Source organism: Cyclospora cayetanensis, unplaced genomic scaffold, assembly GCF_002999335.1.
Source record: "Cyclospora cayetanensis isolate NF1_C8 unplaced genomic scaffold, CcayRef3 CcayRef3_contig_4, whole genome shotgun sequence".
NCBI classification, from domain to species: domain Eukaryota; phylum Apicomplexa; class Conoidasida; order Eucoccidiorida; family Eimeriidae; genus Cyclospora; species Cyclospora cayetanensis.
In genome coordinates this window covers 1-16,747 of record NW_020312369.1, presented here as the reverse complement: position 1 = coordinate 16,747, position 16,747 = coordinate 1, and the positions used below count along the sequence as shown (strand labels likewise).

The window sequence follows — 16,747 nt, the reverse complement described above, 5'->3', positions numbered from 1 at the left end:
CAGCAGCAGCAGCAGCAGCAACAGCAGCAACAGCAGCAGCAACAGCAGCAGCAACAGCACCAGCAACAGCACCAGCAGCTGCAGTAGTAGCAGCCTCTCCCCCCTGCTGCTTCCGGGAGCTCGACTCATTGCGGACAGTGTATATAGGCGGGAGGTGTTGTTGCAGATCGGTGCAGAAGATGCCTCGCTGATTGACGCTGCAGCAGCAGCTGTCAGCGCTGCAATGCCACTCAGCAAGCCGCTGAAAGAGCTGCCCCCGCTGCAGCCGAAGCGTGTGCTGCATGCCCCTCTCGAAACTTACTCTACGACCACCAGTCTGTCACCTTCCGAGGCTTTTTGCGGCGTCCAACGTAGCGCTGCAGGAGCACAGCAGGCACTGCTGTCTTGTGCTGCAGCGCCCACCTTCGCAGGAGCTCAAGACGCTGCGAAGGCATCTCCAAAAGTTGGAAAAGATCGCGAGGATTCCGATATAACTCACGCGGCATCTCCGCTCCCTCCAGCTGCGCTGCTAGACACCGGTGCCGCTCCTTTTGGACCGCCACAGATGCAGCAGCAGCACGAGCAGCAGCAGCAGCGAGACAGCGAGTCGCTGGTGGATCCTACGCGTTGCGGAGGGGCCCCCAAGGGGGGCCCCTTTAGTGCGCCAGCAGGGGTTAGTGCGCTGCCTCGAGGAACCACGGGCAGCACGCCTCTTTTTCTGCTTCCAGATGAGAGTCTGGAAGGGGAAGGCTTAAATCTTCGGCTCGAGCATCTGCGGAAGGTGCTTCTGCTCAATGCGTCGCCCTTAACGCAAGAGGCCATCATCTCCGACGCGTCTTCTGCCGTGTGTCTGCTGCTAAAAACTGCGCCTGTGGCTTTCGGTGGCGTTCTTATCGAATCCTTAGAGGCACTCATGAGCTCCAACTTCGCCAACACCCCCTCTCTCCTAAGCCCTTCAACTTTGTTCCAGCTCTGCCAGCAGATGCGTCTGCAGCCTCAAGAGCCTCAAGAAGCATCGCTGTCTTCCCCAACACCAGCAACGCTATCAGCAGCAGCAGAAGCAGCAAGGCATCGAATCTCCCTTTTGGGTGCACCAGCATGCTGCCGCCTTCCTTTTGAGGAGCTGCAGCGACGCGTTTTGTTGGTTCGCAGGCTGTTCGCCTGCTGCGTCTCTTCCTGCAAGTGCGAAGCGGCATGGCTGCTCTTGCCGGCTCTTCGACATGCAACAGCAACAGCAGCACCAATGCCAACAACAGCAACAGCAGGAGCTGCCGCCTCCTCTGCAGTCCTTCGTCACGATGCGACGGAGGAGACGCTACTGCAGGCCGCTCGATGCGTTGTTGAGTGGACAGGTCTAGGCAGTCTGGCAGAAGAAGACGCGCTAGACGCCTTGCAGCTGGCTGCGCCATCTCTGGATGTGGCAGCCCTCCTTCTGCCCCCTTTCCCTCCTTGTCTCTCGGCAAAAGAAGACGATCTCGGCGAGACTCTGCGTGCAGCAAGGGCCTCTTCAAAGCCGCACGGAGAAAGCGAGGAGGACGCCGCTCCAGGGGAAAAAGAGGCGAAGACAGACCGCTTCGCGACAAGTCTCGTCGCCGCTGCAGCTGACAGCACCATCTGCCTGATTTTCGCGGTGAGGCAGCGCTCCGCCCTCCTGCAGCGTAGGACGGACGCTTTTCCCCTCTGCGTTGCCGCACTGAAAATGCACATGCTGCACGGTGCAAGGGTTCTCCTTGACTGCGGCGCGTGGGATGTTTTCGAGGACTGGCAAACGCAGATCGCCAGCGGCAGCAAACAGGAGGCATTCTGTCACGCCGCTCAAGTGACCTCGCCATCTCCCCCAGAGAGTGCAGGAGGAGGCGCAGGCGAAACACCTCCTCCAGGCGAAGCAAGCGATCTCGTATCGCTGGTGCTCCTCAACCTCCCTGTTTGCCAGTGGGAGGCTCTCCTAGAGAGCCTCCAACCTCTGGGGGCTGCCGCTCAACTCCTGGTCGCTCTCCGCATGCAAGGGGAGCTCAGGCAGCGTGAGCGGCAGAGGGGGAAGCCGCGCGAAGGCGCAAGCTTGCGAAGCACTGCAGACATGCGGGGCAGTGCTGACACCGACACTGACACCGAAGCTGCGCTCTCGACGCTGCTAGAACGACACGCAGAAATTCTGCCGTTCGCTGCCGCGTGGGAGCAGCGAACGGGGCAGGGGTGCTCTGTTTCGGCTGCTCTCTTTTCGCTCGACTCTTCTCTCGATGCGGCCTGTGCGGAGCTGCTCATGACGGCAGAAGAGGCTTCGTACCAGGCTTTCAGCGGAACGTTTTGGCAGCTTGCATGCAGACACGTGCTGTCGCGCCCCCAGCAAGCCGCCTTCACCCCCACGCCGCTCGCCACTCCAAGAGGGGCAGTGCTCCTAGACCTCGCCGCTTTCATTTCGAGGGGGGCAGCCGCGAGGATTGAACACTGGCGCTCTGGCAAGCAGCCTGCGCTTGGCCAGCAGGCAGCAGAAGCAGACGAAATACCCAGAGCTCTCGGGAGTGCCCTCCAACGGCTGCTTGCACGCGCAGAGGGCGTGGCACTCAAAACTCCCCCCGAGACTCTCGCTTTCGCGTTTTTCGCTTTGCGCCAACTCACACAGACCTTGAAGGCTTCTGAGGAAACGCTGCGTGCACCGCGGGGGAGCATCCCCGTGAGAGCGCTCTTGACGGAAACTGCGCTTTGCCAGGTTCTTGTGCGGCACACGAAAGCCCTACGCGCGAAACTCTCCGTCTTCGACGAAGCCCAGCGTAGTGATTTGGAAGAAATTGCGCCTCATTGCTCAGAGGGCCTCCAAGAACTGTTGGACACGCAAGAGAGGCACCTCGACCTCATGGCGATCTACGTGCTCTTCCCGCAGGAGGCAGATCGCCTGCTGCTGCGCTGCAGCCGGGGTGTCTGTACAGTCGGTGGGGAGGCTGCGGGGGAGCCTGAAGCGTTCAGCGTGGCAGAATTTGTGTTGAATGCCGTAGAAACCTCGATCAGGGGCCAGGAGTTCTTCGCGGCTGCCAGCGCAACAAGGCTGCGCTGCGCGCGTCTTCTTCTTTGGCGGGGTTACAGACTGCCACACAGGGACGATTTGGGGAGTGCCTCTTGCAACACCCTAAGCTGGCATCCTCTTTGGAGCGATAGGCTTGTCAAACTGCCTCCAGGAATCCTGCCAGACTGCTGCCCCCTTGGAGAGCCGGAAGCGTCGGGTTCAAAGCAGCATGCGGCGTGGCATGCGCTCCTTGATGCTGCCGACAGCGTCGAGGAGCTAATGATCGTTCGACTGCTTGCTGGACGGCATGCTGCAGACAACGTGAGCGGGAAAAGGTTATCAGCTTGGTGCGCTGCGTGCTAGACGCACGGAGTTTCAGGCCTAATGTACTGTTTCCGGGGGGGGGGCTGTGCGTGTGTGAAATTTCTTGCAGGCCCACCATGTCTGCAAAGGGCGGCCGTCACCGTGTATTCTGCTGATGACGCACGATGCAACACTTCATGAGAAAGCTGTCAAGGAGCTTCTTTTGTCAGCAGCTGCTGCGGCCGTACGCACAGGCACCAGCTCAGATTCAACTAAGAGTCTAAACGTGCTAGACGTGCACTGGCAGATGCTTCACCTCGCCAGAGGCGGCGTCGGCACACCAGCACCCCCAGAGCTGCTCGTGCTGGCCCACGCATTTACAGCTGCAAGCCTCCTGCTTTTGACGGGGCATGCTTCGACATTTGTCGGGACCCCCCTTTTTCCATTTATTATGGAGCTTTTGGGTGAAGATCTATGGGAGGACAGTCCTTATAGAGACTTGTATGCGGCGAAGGAGGCCCTCGATGGCACACTCCGGCAAGAAAACAAATCGTACTGCTGGCTCACGCGCACGCACTCCTTCCTACACAAATGGTGGATCCGAGGTTCGGGTGCAGCGCCTGAAGCGCCCATGCGAACCAACAGGGCTCTCGAGGAGGCCCTTACACCAAACGAAATCTGCATGCTCCAGGTGGTAGCCTTCCTTGTACCCTTTTTAGTGACTACACGGGTAACGCTGCAGAGAGGCCTCTTCTTGCAACTGTGCCTGCAAGGCAACTTGAACTCCGCGGTCAAGATTTTTAGGATATCCGAGAACACTGTGAGTACACACTCACAGTGGCTTCTCTGTGCAACACGCGTGCATCTTGATCGGAATTGCAGCATACAACTGCAGTATACTACTAGTCAGCTTGCCCAGCGATCACGCATACCACTCGGTTTGCATGCAGATGATCGCTTCTTTTTCTGCATGCAAATGTGTGTGATCAGATCCTGCCGATGGCTGTGCCAAGGTTTATGGAAATCTCCCAATACGTGTCCAGCATTGCCCTCTGCCCAGCACAGTACCAGCCAAGTCCCGAAATACAAGCTGCTTTTCAACAAACCAACACAGACAGTTCATCTGAAATCGCTTTGGGCGACAGCCCAGAGATGTCAGGCAGCCGATGCCCAAGCTTGGAAGGCTACTTGTCAGACTACGTACTCTGCCTAAGTGTCGCTCCTGCCTCTTACTCGCCGTCCCTTCAACAGCAGGTTGCAAAACTCATGGTAGCTTCACGCCACCCAGACGCGTACATCGAAACAGTGGAAGAGTTCACATTAGGGTAAGTTGCATCCCTTTAGACACAAGAAGCCGCTTGTATGGTGTTGAGCGCAACCCACAGAGAGTGGAGGTGCTGCAAGCAAGTGCAGCGCTATTCATACTGCGTCGTCTCACATCTCTCTAGAGCTACACAGCCCCACTAAAAAACTTTGTCCAAATTAAGAATGACAGGAAGGACTGTGTTTAAAGTTGCTGTAAGACTTCGTTGTGTGCATTCAACAACATGAATTTTGATTATTTTGATGGGTGGCGCTACTCTCTTGCGCTGATAGGTGCCTCTTGCAAAAATGATACAATTGGAGCATCTTTTGGTGTCTGTTCACAGGGCATCGACTGCAATGCGACATCAGCTATCGATGGCTTCTCGCTGTATAATAAACAATTTGTAAACCGGATTTGAAAATTGGACCTTCAAGTGTCTGTCAGAATAAGACACTCACAGGGATCCAAGTAGTGAACCAACTTTTCTTCAGCGTCGCAGACTACCGCTACAAATTTCTCCCACAATAAGGTTCTTTGTAGATTGATACAGGGAAAAGACATTACAAAAGCAAAGCCTTACTGGCCATAGAGTGCAAAGATTAGTTGAGCACCTATGGCCTGTTGATGCAGGTGTAATTAGTACACCCGTGTCTCCACTAAAGAATTGAATCTCTGTGGGAGGGAAGAATCCGGGGTTAACGCATCCAAAATGCGCCTTACAAAAGCCCCTATTCTCTCGTAAGAAAGCAGCTTCGCCACGCGTCCGTTGAAAGAAGGTACGAATTCAGGATGGCGGATTCTTGGTGGTTCTGGGAGGTGTTCAGCAACCCCTTCGACCATCTGGAAGAAAGTTGCATATGGGCCCTTAGGGATAAGTTAGGTGAGAGCTGGCTGCTTACAACTGAGATCGGGTCGCAAACGCATGAGAGAATAGCAATGTCATAGAATCGTTTTGAAGATGCAATGTAGTAACTGATCATCAATGACGCGAAAGTCAACGCGCTAATCGTCCTAATAGGCATCAAGGTGAATCGGCTGGGATCAGGACGGTAGCAATATTGACTGACAAAGTAATATTTGCAATACTTCCACCGTAAAGTAGGGGAGCGGTGGTGCGGCATGTAGGGGAAGACGTAAGTTCAATAGCCCCTAAGTTGAATAGGCGCAGGCGTGAAGAAAAGTCTCGAACAGAGGGAGCCAATGTGCACGTACCGCGCATGATCCATATGAGCGCCAGTAGAGGACTACGTAAAATGTGCATTAAATATTCAACAATCACATGAACAGTGATAGGCATACCCTCCTGCGAGGCAAGCTGAAATGTTAAAGGCAGTGGTTCCGAATTCGAAGAAGCTTGATTCGCCGTTCGTCCATATCAGCTTGGCCATTACTGCACAGAGCCTATAAGAGGGTGTTGGTATGCGAAAGTTGGACCGTCTTACGGTTGATTGCTTCTGTATCAAAAAATAAAGCGGTGGAGCACGCGACAGCCGTGATCACCAAGATCGCTAAGTAGTGCCGAACTGTATTGGTGCAAAAGTTGCATATGTAATTCAAGCAACTATACCTCCTAAGAGGCCATTCCAAAATGCCAGGCCCTTGTCGCAGTATACAGGCTGCTGACTCATGCCCTGTTGATGTACTTTAATGCGCTTTCGTGGTCGGCAGAAAAATGTATGCTTACAAGGATGAGTGCTGAAGTGCCCATGATCGCCGATGAGCACAGAAGGAAAAGCACCGACTTCTCAAGCCCACTGCGCAGGGCAATTTCCGATTGGTTTGATACGGGTTCGCATTTTGTCAGCTCCACAAGGGATCCGCGCAGCGATCGTAAGATGCTGTGCAACATCCTTGCGGCTGTTGTAGCCGGAAAAGGATTCTCCCAACCTCACGCCACGGCCAGCAGTTGGCACCGAGCCAAAAAAACTTCCACACCACGGCGCTAGCAGTGTCATGACAAACCGAATAAATCTTTCATGACACTTCGCGCATTGCGAGAAGCCTCGACCCTCACGTGCACGTACAGCCGACGAAGCTGCCCTCCCGCAAGGCACTGCGCGTCACTACTCATTGCTTTCGACATTTCATGGGTTTTCGCTAATTAAAAAGTGTTGATCCTATATGTAGAGCGTAAATAATAATACTGTTGCATAATGCCTAGATTAGCTTCCATGTTCCGTAGACAGTATGGGAATGCAGCTGCCCAACACCACGCGACTCGACAGCAGCGCTCGAACGCTATTGCCATATAAATTGCAAAGCTAAGAAACAACCATTATTCCCTTAACGGAATCGACCTGCCCTAGTATGTGGCACAGCTCTGCCACAAGGCACAGCCTATTGTCGTCCATGCAAGGCAAACGAGAAGCCCCTGTGACACAAAAAAGTATCTAGAAGCAAGTAGAGGCCGTGCAACATTGTACGCCTTGACACGCTTAATGTACCGAGCTGTATGTAATCCGGCCTATGAACACCGGAACGTTGTTGCAGCTAGCTGCTTCCTATGAGCTAGCACCTATGAAGCAGCAAGTATCTCGGCAAATTCATCAATGGCCGCATGTAAACGCGTCATGCAGCTTGCACTGAATCCAACGATGAGATCAAGGGTTTTCTCGCAGGGACCAATGCATGTTCGAAGGTGTATGTAAGTGTCTAGACTTTTTCAGCTCTGGGCAGCATCGCGCTCCTGGTTCCACTGGGCAATCATGGCGCGTCGCTCTTCACTCGTCCGCCTTTCCGGCCTTTCAGACCTATGGGGGCTCGGCGAGCTGCGAAACGCATGTAAAAATCATGCCCAACCCAGAACTATGAGCCATACGGCGACTGTGAAGGGGGCCACCCTCATTCATATCGCCTGCCTAATCAAGCTTACCGTCTGTTCTTGCGCGGTGAAGCAGAACGCGACCTTGATCGCCGTCCTCCCCGAACCTTATCCCTATACTCCGGATGTTCTTCGTACATCTTATTGAACAGCTTACGCTTCAACGATCGTGGAACGTGCTTAAGATGCATGAAGTTGCAGTATCCTCCACGGCGGCACTGCCCATCAACAAACTGGCGACAGCGGGCTTCTCGGAAGTCAGTTACAGGCGTGAATTCTGCTTGAATAGGCTTCCCTACGAAAAAACAGATCATAGCTTCAAAAGGGTACCGGAAAAGTCGAGGAGACACATCTGAAGGTCCATACATTCATGAAGCGATCCACAATCGTGATACAGGAAGCCGATGGTACAAGCAAAACGCTCACCAGCATAATACCGTCCCTGAAGTGCAGAAAGAGCCTTCTTTGCAGCATCATCGTCCGAGTACTTCACATACACATTTCCGATAATATGATCTCCAATGTTGTCACACACTACCATATCCTCGACCTCTCCGTACTTGTACAATTCTTCGAAAACCTCCGAAAAAAAGGCCTCAAAGTGATCAGCAGCTTCATCTAGGAGTTCATCAGAGACTGAACAAACATGCCACGTACTGGCAGCCCACTGACACGCCCCGAAGTCGTTAATAATGATTGTGCTGCCCCACAAAGCCTGCCCTATTTCAATAGCACTAGCAAGTCTTATTCCAGTGCTTGGTTCATGGGTCTATTCACCAGCGCACAAGCTATCTTCTCGTATGCGCTCACCATTTTGACCCTCTGCAATGGCAATCGCCACGGGGGGGTTGGGGTACATATGACGAAGGACAATAGTTGGAGACGACGAGGGCTTATAATGAGACCTTGAACACTGGTCACCGTGACGGCATGCCCCAATCTTCCAGTAAAATGGACAGTTTACTCTGTCCTCCTCTGTTCCAATAATCCGCGCCAAATGCTCCGCCATCGTCACTGGCGGCGGCCGCGCAAAGACTGCCTACAGCGAGCTGAAACCCAGATCAATGACCAGATCGGCCTGTAAGGAAGGAAACGGTATACAATGCAGTTGGCTGGGCCACGTAGGGAAGATATAATACAGTACTGCAGGGGGGGGCCGTCTTCAAGGAGTTCAAGGGCGCGACAAGTCGCTTCGTCCATTAAATATGCTCCAGAACGCACGTCGCACGGGAATAAGCAGTGATATTCCTCGAACGTGACGAAAATGCAACTGCTTTACCAGGAATGCCACGGCAACAGGGCGGTGTATTCCGCGCCTCTGCTATGCTGCGTACCCACGAGGCGTAGGCCCAAACGAGGTCAAAAGTATGTTCTGAATCCCTGGTCATGAACAGCTGGTAAAATACAGCCAATACGAGTGATCCAGCACCGAGGATTCGCCTTGATTTTCCAGGGTCGAGCACGCACCATCTAATTGCGCACGGATGCCTGGTGGCTGCGTACGTGCATGCTACTCCCCACATAGAGCGTGAGTCCTTATATATTTGCATTTAAACTGCTTTTGCTTAGCAAGCTTCGTGTTTAGCATTTAATTTCAAAAGGATCGGAAAAATAACAAGAACTATTTCTATCTGCACCTCGGTGTGGAGATTTGCACTGCCACCACTGCAGGGCTGGACTGCGCTTACAATATGAGACATGTCAATCGACAAACCTTCACCATTGCCCGCTCGTTTTGTTAGGATAAAGGTACACTTTAGAGCAGGAGCGAACTGTGTAGTGCTGCATCCGTGTACCTTCTCGAACGTGATTATTTGAATGCGTACGCCTGTTGGGCTCAACTGTTGTAGATACTTTTACCTTTTAATGCGATCCTCCTGGTGTCTGCATGAAGAAGGCCCCAGCTCCAAATTCCACCTATTAAAGCACAAGGGATGTCACTATGTGCTGTCTCTGAAGAGCTCTCTGGAGTATGCCCACACGGTTTCTACATGAGGGACGGGAGGGCAGTCGAAGCGCAAGGAGCCGCGCCCTACCTTGAGCATTTGCCCACAGTTGTGCACGCAGAAAATGGTGACACAGGAATACAACGCGCACTTGTGTTTTGTAGTGCCAGCCCGCTGTGCAACTGAAAAGCTGTAACGTACCTTGTTATGTTTCTGCAGAGAGACGCTTCAGTCCAGGCTGAATACAAACTCGGTTAAGAGTTGTGTGTTCTTCAAACAAGCTGCTTTCTTCCCCAACCCGGGGCCCTCGGAGCTTCCACGTTAGGGGAGGACAGCTAGGGTGTGCGCAGGTGCACCCTTGAAGCACTTGGAAGATTCACAGCTAATCGCGTGTATCATCATCTAGGGCAGACCAGAATAACTGGCGTCTGCCTACAGTGAGGGAACACTACTGTACAATGTACAAGATATACGAGAAAGTAAACCGATTAGTTAATTCCTTGCTGATTTTAGTTGAATTTTAGAAATGTGGCAGACGATGCTTAATTGGAGCGTCGCCCGATCCATGCTCAACAAGACGGATCTAACCATGCAATCAGCGCTTAGCTCATCCTATAGCATGAGTAACTGTTGTAAAAGGAACTGCGATAATGCAACTGATTATCGCATAGCATCTGCTATGGAAGAGTTCCTGGTCCTCGCCGCCCTTTAGAAAGTGGCCTATGGGCGCCTTCGATCTGCGGCAGAGCCAGAAAAAAGTTACTGCAGCCTTACAGCACCAGGCTGCACTAACGGAGATATGGAAATATATATAAGCGCTCCCAAAATGTCGAGTTGTTAGAGGACAAAGCGTACAATAGAGGTTTTTGAACTCTAAACTGGCAATGGCTTCTACGAGGTGTTTCCATGACTAAAAAGCGTTTTTAAGATTCGTGTCACTCAATTTTTGCCTTCACGAGACAATGTTTAATAATGTCGAGACTCTATAAGCATTGTGGTATGGCTCTATTGCGCACCTGAGAAGTATCACATTCGGTTTATTTGCGGCTCCTCAGATTGAGATCTGATCCCTACTGCAGCTTCACAGCTGGTTTACTGCTTTCAGGGGATCGTGTGTGCAGTACAGCAGTAGCGGTCTGGGTATTTCGAATTCATCCAACGAAGGCTGTCTGGAGGGGTACGGACAGCACTCACGAATTCCCGTTAGGCATCACATATTGATCTACAAATACGGACCGCTACACAGAGCCGCTCAAAATCAGGCTTGAATGGAGGAGGCTGCTGCCATGAATGATAAAAGTACGCCTCTCAATTCAACTTTACGACCAAGTATTACCCTTTACATTGTACTGTGTCGACTTTAGCCATCTCAAAAGGCAGTAGGAATACCCATTCGCGGCAACGCATGCCATGGTAGCCTAATGCACCTCTTCCCCTACCATGGCTCGTGTAGAGCAGACACATGAGAGCCTTCGACCACTGCAGGCGTCAAACGCGGTTACAGGTTGCTCACTGCATCGAACAAAGCCTTCAAGAATTAAGAGGCACTTTGATTTGTTCAGCTCTTAGGTATTCCGGGGCACCCTATCCCACACACACACTGCAATGTTTACTGAATAGCGCGGTGCTGCAGCTTCATAGATGGATGCATCCGTGTCTGCACAAGCACCAAGTTTGAAATCCTTACCCCTACGTGGTTCAATGCTGCACGTAAGTCAGAGAAGGGCAAGCAAGAAAGAGCAGGTGCGATTGCATGCGCACATTTGCAAGACGTCCATGGCAAATCATCGTATCGTTCTGAATGGCAACCAAAGTCAATATGCCTGCTTTCTCCTCCTCTGTACCCCTGCTGGCCCGTGCATTGAGGCTTGCTGTGCCTGCTTGCCATTTCGCAACTGCGCCTTCTTGCTGCAACTAATCATTGCTTATGCTTTGTAGTCGCGAGGCGTAAATTCTGGTTTCAAGTGCCACAGTGTGTGCCAGATGTTAGGGCTGCCTTCGGTTGATCTCGGGTTACCCATACACCCTTCCCCCCGTCCTTTTCCCCATCCATCGAAGCATGGGTGTTTCAACCCGTCTGCGCTAGAGGGCTGCACGACTAGTACTTAGAAAGTATGGCAGCGCTAAAAAACTACGTTGCGTGCGTCGGCATATACAAGTTGGATCGCCGATGAGCCGGAGAGGGGCTCCCCGGGGGGCCTCAGTTTTGGTACTTCCGTGCTAGGAAGTCGTTTGGAGCATCGAGCTGTAGCGCGTCGATGCCTCCAAGCAGCACGCAGACACAGGCAATTCCAGCCATGAGCAGCCGCCTTGCAAGTCCCGATCCGCAATCCTCCTTGTCGCCAACAACGACGATTAGCGGCAAGCGGTGCATGACGGGGGAAATCCAGGGTTGTAAGACGCCGCTTGCGGCTGGCGAGAGTCCAGACTTCCATTGCGCACCCTCTGAAGGCTCAGAATGGGGCAGACCAACAGCGGCACTCGCTTCGGAGGCTGCCTGAAGCGGTTCGAGGGGTGACGCGTTCCCTGCAAGAGTCATCTTCCCGATGAGTGGCTTGCTACTACCGAGCTTCTGCACTTGCACATGCACGCCCTTAGGGTCTGGTAGCGACATTTGGCCTTCTTTCAGCAAGCAGATAAGCTCTCCCACGTCTTTTGGCGTGATGTGGATGGACTTGTTGAAGTGCAAGACCTCGAAGAGAGCTCGAGGGCGCATGTCCAAGACAACGCTTTCCTCACTGAACTGCAGCAAGACGTCAACTCCAATGCAGGGAGGCTGCAGCGCCTTTTCCTCGAAATCACCGGCTTCACTGGCGAGAGAAGGAGTGCTGCCTGTCCCGCCAGCATTCCAAGACTGCGAAGTCGTCTCTAGGAATGCCGCTTCAGTCATTTTTTCCCACCACCGAGACACAAGCGGTTCGCTCGAGTACAGGGCTTCCATGGGATCAGCGCAACATCTGCAGCGAACACGCAGCGCAGCCTCACAGAGAGACATAGCACACCACTCACGGAGAATGCAGCGATGGCTTGAAGGTCTTCTAGTTGATCCTTGCCTTGCCGTGCCTCCCATCGACGGAGCAGCCATGCGCCATGCGCCATGCGCCATCTGGACGCGCCATAGGAAAAATCGCTTTCCTCGAGCGCGTGCAGGACTGGGCAGCAGCGCAGTGTCTAGTGGTGGTCTGAGAGGGCTCTAAATGGCTTAATTTGAGAAGGCTGCACGGGAAGCTTTCTGGCTCTCCCGCGTAGCCGCTTTCGCTCACCGTTTGCCCTCGTTTAGACCGCCTCGCTGGAGATTTCTGGCAGCAGTCGTCTTCCGGGGTGCCCCCAAAAGCATCAGCGCCGGCCCTTTGACAACGCGCATAAGTGCTCTGCTTTTCCAGCTTGCATGTTTCCTATGGGAAGCGCCTTGAGCGTCTCCCTCGCAGCTCGACGGGGTGGATGCCCTCCCGTGGACTGCGCTGGGTTTCTCCGCATTGCAGTGGGGAAAGCCTTCGTTGTCTTGCGTTTGGCCTTGTTGTTGGATGGAGGTGTGAGTGCGGGTGAGTTCCTTGTCACCGATGAAGAACTGCTGCGCTTCGGAAGCCTTTTCGCGAACGAGCGTCGTCGCATGTGCATGTTGGGGGTGGAGAGCACCATCGGTAGACACTGCTTCCAGCCGCTTCTCGCCGCTGCTTGTCTCGACGACGAGCCTCTTAACGGCCTTCCCCGAGTCTGCTGGAGGCTTTGAAGCGCGGTCTGTTGCTGCGGTGGGTGCGGTCTGCGCGCCTTCTGCTGGAGCGTCGGTAGTAATAATGCCCCCGCATGACGGCTTTTCCGCCGCTTCTGCGTCTGCACGAACCTCTTGAGGCGAAGGCAGGAGGGCAAGGGACCAGGGGACTGCGTTTTGCAGTGCCACAGCGGCAGCGCAGAGAGCAGGAATATTGATGAACGCGAAACACGTCTGCAACAGGCGAATGGCCGTCGACTCCTCCCCCGGCGAGAAGCTCATGAGGGGCACTCTCAAGAAATGCAGAATGCAGAGCGTCAAGAAGTGCACGAACGTAGGAGGCTGCAACAGCAAGGTATCCCACAGCAGCAGCAGCTGCTGCAGCGGCAACACGTGAGAGAACAGCGTCAGGTGCCAAGACAACGCATACATGTCGGAGTGAAGCCCTGAAAGGCACACGGAAGCCGCACGCAGTCAGTCCGTAAAGTATGCCTCACCAAGACGCCGTCCCCCCTTCCGCTGCAACGCGTTTCTCTAACGCAGTCGCTCGTTAGAGGCCTCTTTTCTCGCTTGGGGCGGAGGATTTTTACACCCGCTTGACCCCTTCTAGTCGATTTTTCTCCCCCTTTTCTGTGCTGGAGTGCGGGTGTTTCGCTCGCCTAGTCTGTACAAATGGAGGGCCAGGGTAGGATCTACAAAGGCAAGCAAACGGTTGGAAGCGGCAAGCTGCCGGCGAAGGAAGGAGGCGCTGTCAGCAGCGAAGAGGTGCTGCTGGAAATCCTGTAGCAGCTTCTCAAGGCAGGCCAGAGCCACATTCTCCCGCTCATAAAACAGCAACAACAGAGGAGCTGCCAAGGCGTCCATCCCCCGCACAGAAACATACAAAGGATTCCGTTGCAAGGCAACCCCAACCAACGTAACTAAACGCCGTCGGCCCTCAGTGCTCCCCAGCAAATCGTTGTACTGCAAAAATAAAAAGCAAACCCACACACCAGCGCATGCAAACACACACCTACATATACATACACATACATACCCAACACCCATATACATATACATACACAACACCCATATACATATACATACACAACACCCACATACATGTACATACACAACACCCGTATACATGTACATACACAACACCCATATACATATATAGATATATAGATACAAATACGTAACAATACATACACACACAGGTACACGCATGCACAGCCATATAAACGCATGTATGAAAACATATATATATACATATACCGATTTTACCGCGATCACTACACATACAAAAGCGGAAGCTGTTGGCTCTGCAGCAGCGTTGCCTCTGTGGCAGTAGCAGATGTGTCGCTCGGCGTGCTGCTCACTTCGTGGTACTGTGAGAATTCGCTGGACTGCAGAGCTTCGAGAGCAAGGAATTCCAGCGAGGCAGCGGCTTCTTGAAAGGCCACGTTGGTTGTGTGCAGCACACCGACGAGGTTGATGCCCATGAGGGCTGCCCACACCTGTTTGCGAGTTGAAGAAGAGCGACACACGCAGCAGAGGCAGAGCCAGCTCTTGCAGGCATGCCTGATTGCTGACGGAGAGGCAGCAGCAGACACAGCTGGCCTCCACGCCATGTGGCTGCTGCTGCGTAGGCAATCCACTAAGGGGCAGGAAGGCGAGCGCTTTGGAAGGGGTTACTGAACAGAGGCGTGGAGGCAGAAAAGCAGACAAACCTCAGGCCGGAGCAGGGGAGGAACATCCTGGGAAGCCTCTTCCATGAGGCGATGTCTGCTTTTTGGCAGCTGTGCGAGCAAGGATTTAAAGAGTCGAACCCTGTCGAGAGAAGCACACGCGCAGACATTCCCGTGGTGGAAGAAGGCTTTTGTGTCTCTGCAGAGCTTATCCACAGCTGTGTGTGAGTAGACAACGTGGAAAGCGGTGGTTAAACCTCATGCATCTGTGCGACTCGGTGCATACACCCACATCCATGCATGCATACACAGCCAGACATACAAAAAAATACAGACAAACAAACACAGACATAGATACACAGACAGACACACAGAAAGATACAGACAGACACACAGAAAGATACAGACAGACACACAGAAAGATACAGACAGACACACAGAAAGATACAGACAGACACACAGAAAGATACAGATAGACACACAGAAAGATACAGCCAGACATACAAAAAAATAGAGACAAACAAACACAGACATAGATACACAGACAGACACACAGAAAGATACAGACAGACACACAGAAAGATACAGACAGACACACAGAAAGATACAGACAGACATACACAGAGACACACACACACAGCCACACAAACCGGCAGAATCAGAAGCTGTGTGGCATGAAGAGGTGTACAATGCCATTGCGGGAGGAGGCAGTGCCTTCTAAGTGTGCTGCGGCGCGTATAAAGGGGCCAGCCTGGTCGCAGTGTGAGAGACCAAGCTGGGGAGACGATAGGGAGGAGCTGCAGCAGAGATCGATGCTTGCCTGAGGCGCTGATAGAGGAAGTGGCACTGCCTCCTGTAGACGCAGGGAGGCCTCACCTGCAGCCGCAAAGAGACACCGGAAAAGCGACAGAAGAGCAGTCAACGAGCAGTTAGCGCGGCAAGCAAGAGGCCTCTAGAGACGAGCGTTTCTTCCCGTGTTGGCGGCTGTGAGAGGAACGCGTAGGGGCAGAAAAGTGAGGAGTAATTCTCTGGACTTGTAGCTGCTCATGCTTTCAGAGGCAGCGCTAGAGCCTATGAGAGCATAAGCAGCCACAAGTTCAGAGACTTCAGCGATCGAAAAAGGTGTCCATCCATCACAGGAATGCCGCAGGGAAGGCAGGGAGTGCAGCAGCGAGCAAGCAGCAGAGAGAGCGCCGTCCGTCGTGCGCTTCAGTCTTGCAGTGCGCTGCACAGCCTTTGAGTCGCTCACTTCCAGCATTTGAGTTACTGGAAATCGGTCTGCCTCCTGAATAGCCTTCACCGTATCTTCTATGCTGACTTCTGAAGCAGCAGAGTTCGCAGCATATACATACGCACACACACACACACACATCCACATACACAGACAGACAGACACCGACACAGACAGACACATACACAGGCAGACAGACACACACAGAAACACACAGACACAAAAACACACACAGACACACAGATACACAGACACACAGATACACAGACACACAGACACAGACAGACACACAGACACATACAGACACACACAGACACATACACATACACACAGACAGACACACACACACATACATAGAAACACACAGACACACACACACATACACACAGACACAGAAACACACAGACACAGAAACACACACAGACACACAGATACACATAAACACAGATACACAGACACACAGATACACAGACACACAGACATACAGACACACAGACACATACAGACACACAGACACATACAGACACACACAGACACATACACATACACACAGACAGACACACACCGACAGACACACACCGACAGACACACACACACAGACACACAAATACACAGACAGACACACAGATACACACACACACACAAACACACACACAGATCGGAAAAGCACACATCAGAACTCCAGCCACAAGAGGAGCACGTATGCCGTCCACACCTCGAAAAAAAACACACTTCAAAAACACTAATTGACCCTAACCCGTATCAACAAACCCATACACTCTGT

At 52.9% G+C, this 16,747-nt stretch overlaps 3 protein-coding genes across 3 annotated transcripts; all 3 read right to left on the bottom strand.

Annotated features, from left to right (window-relative positions):
• Nucleotides 1-5,222: 5,222 nt before the first annotated feature.
• Nucleotides 5,223-6,435, bottom strand: LOC34622108. The gene is made up of 8 exons (XM_026334268.1): nucleotides 6,271-6,435; nucleotides 6,154-6,217; nucleotides 6,029-6,094; nucleotides 5,886-5,976; nucleotides 5,799-5,830; nucleotides 5,654-5,735; nucleotides 5,486-5,597; nucleotides 5,223-5,426 (listed from the first exon to the last, which is right to left on the bottom strand). The coding sequence occupies exons 1-8, from the start codon at nucleotides 6,433-6,435 to the stop codon at nucleotides 5,223-5,225; spliced, it is 816 nt and encodes a 271-aa protein (XP_026190053.1).
• An 813-nt stretch (nucleotides 6,436-7,248) lies between these two features.
• On the bottom strand, nucleotides 7,249-8,416 carry LOC34622107 (splicing factor U2af small subunit B). The gene is made up of 4 exons (XM_022735287.1): nucleotides 8,218-8,416; nucleotides 7,834-8,043; nucleotides 7,459-7,702; nucleotides 7,249-7,354 (listed from the first exon to the last, which is right to left on the bottom strand). Exons 1-4 carry the CDS (start codon nucleotides 8,414-8,416, stop codon nucleotides 7,249-7,251), a joined length of 759 nt encoding a protein of 252 aa, XP_022588756.1.
• A 3,137-nt stretch (nucleotides 8,417-11,553) lies between these two features.
• LOC34622106 lies at nucleotides 11,554-16,049 on the bottom strand (the record flags this gene model as incomplete). The annotated part of the gene is made up of 7 exons (XM_026334349.1): nucleotides 11,554-12,310; nucleotides 12,617-13,508; nucleotides 13,722-14,025; nucleotides 14,424-14,561; nucleotides 14,775-14,874; nucleotides 15,553-15,608; nucleotides 15,982-16,049. Coding segments are annotated over 7 exons (2,315 nt in total), but the record flags the coding sequence as incomplete, so codon positions are not given.
• Between the last annotated feature and the right edge of the window lie 698 nt (nucleotides 16,050-16,747).

Bases quoted from the DNA above. Each gene is read 5' to 3' on its own strand.
- LOC34622108 (XM_026334268.1), bottom strand. From the start codon at position 6,435: ATGTTGCACAGCATCTTACGATCGCTGCGCGGATCCCTTGTGGAGCTG. The intron at 6,095-6,153 runs GTATAGTTGCTT...GGCACTACTTAG, and splicing joins TTGGAATGGCCTCTTAGGAG to CGATCTTGGTGATCACGGCT. The intron at 5,736-5,798 runs GTACGTGCACAT...TATTCAACTTAG, and splicing joins GCTCATATGGATCATGCGCG to GGGCTATTGAACTTACGTCT.
- LOC34622107 (XM_022735287.1), bottom strand. From the start codon at position 8,416: ATGGCGGAGCATTTGGCGCGGATTATTGGAACAGAGGAGGACAGAGTA. The intron at 8,044-8,217 runs GTGAGCGCATAC...ATGTTTGTTCAG, and splicing joins CATTGCAGAGGGTCAAAATG to TCTCTGATGAACTCCTAGAT. The intron at 7,703-7,833 runs GTGAGCGTTTTG...GTTTTTTCGTAG, and splicing joins TCAGGGACGGTATTATGCTG to GGAAGCCTATTCAAGCAGAA.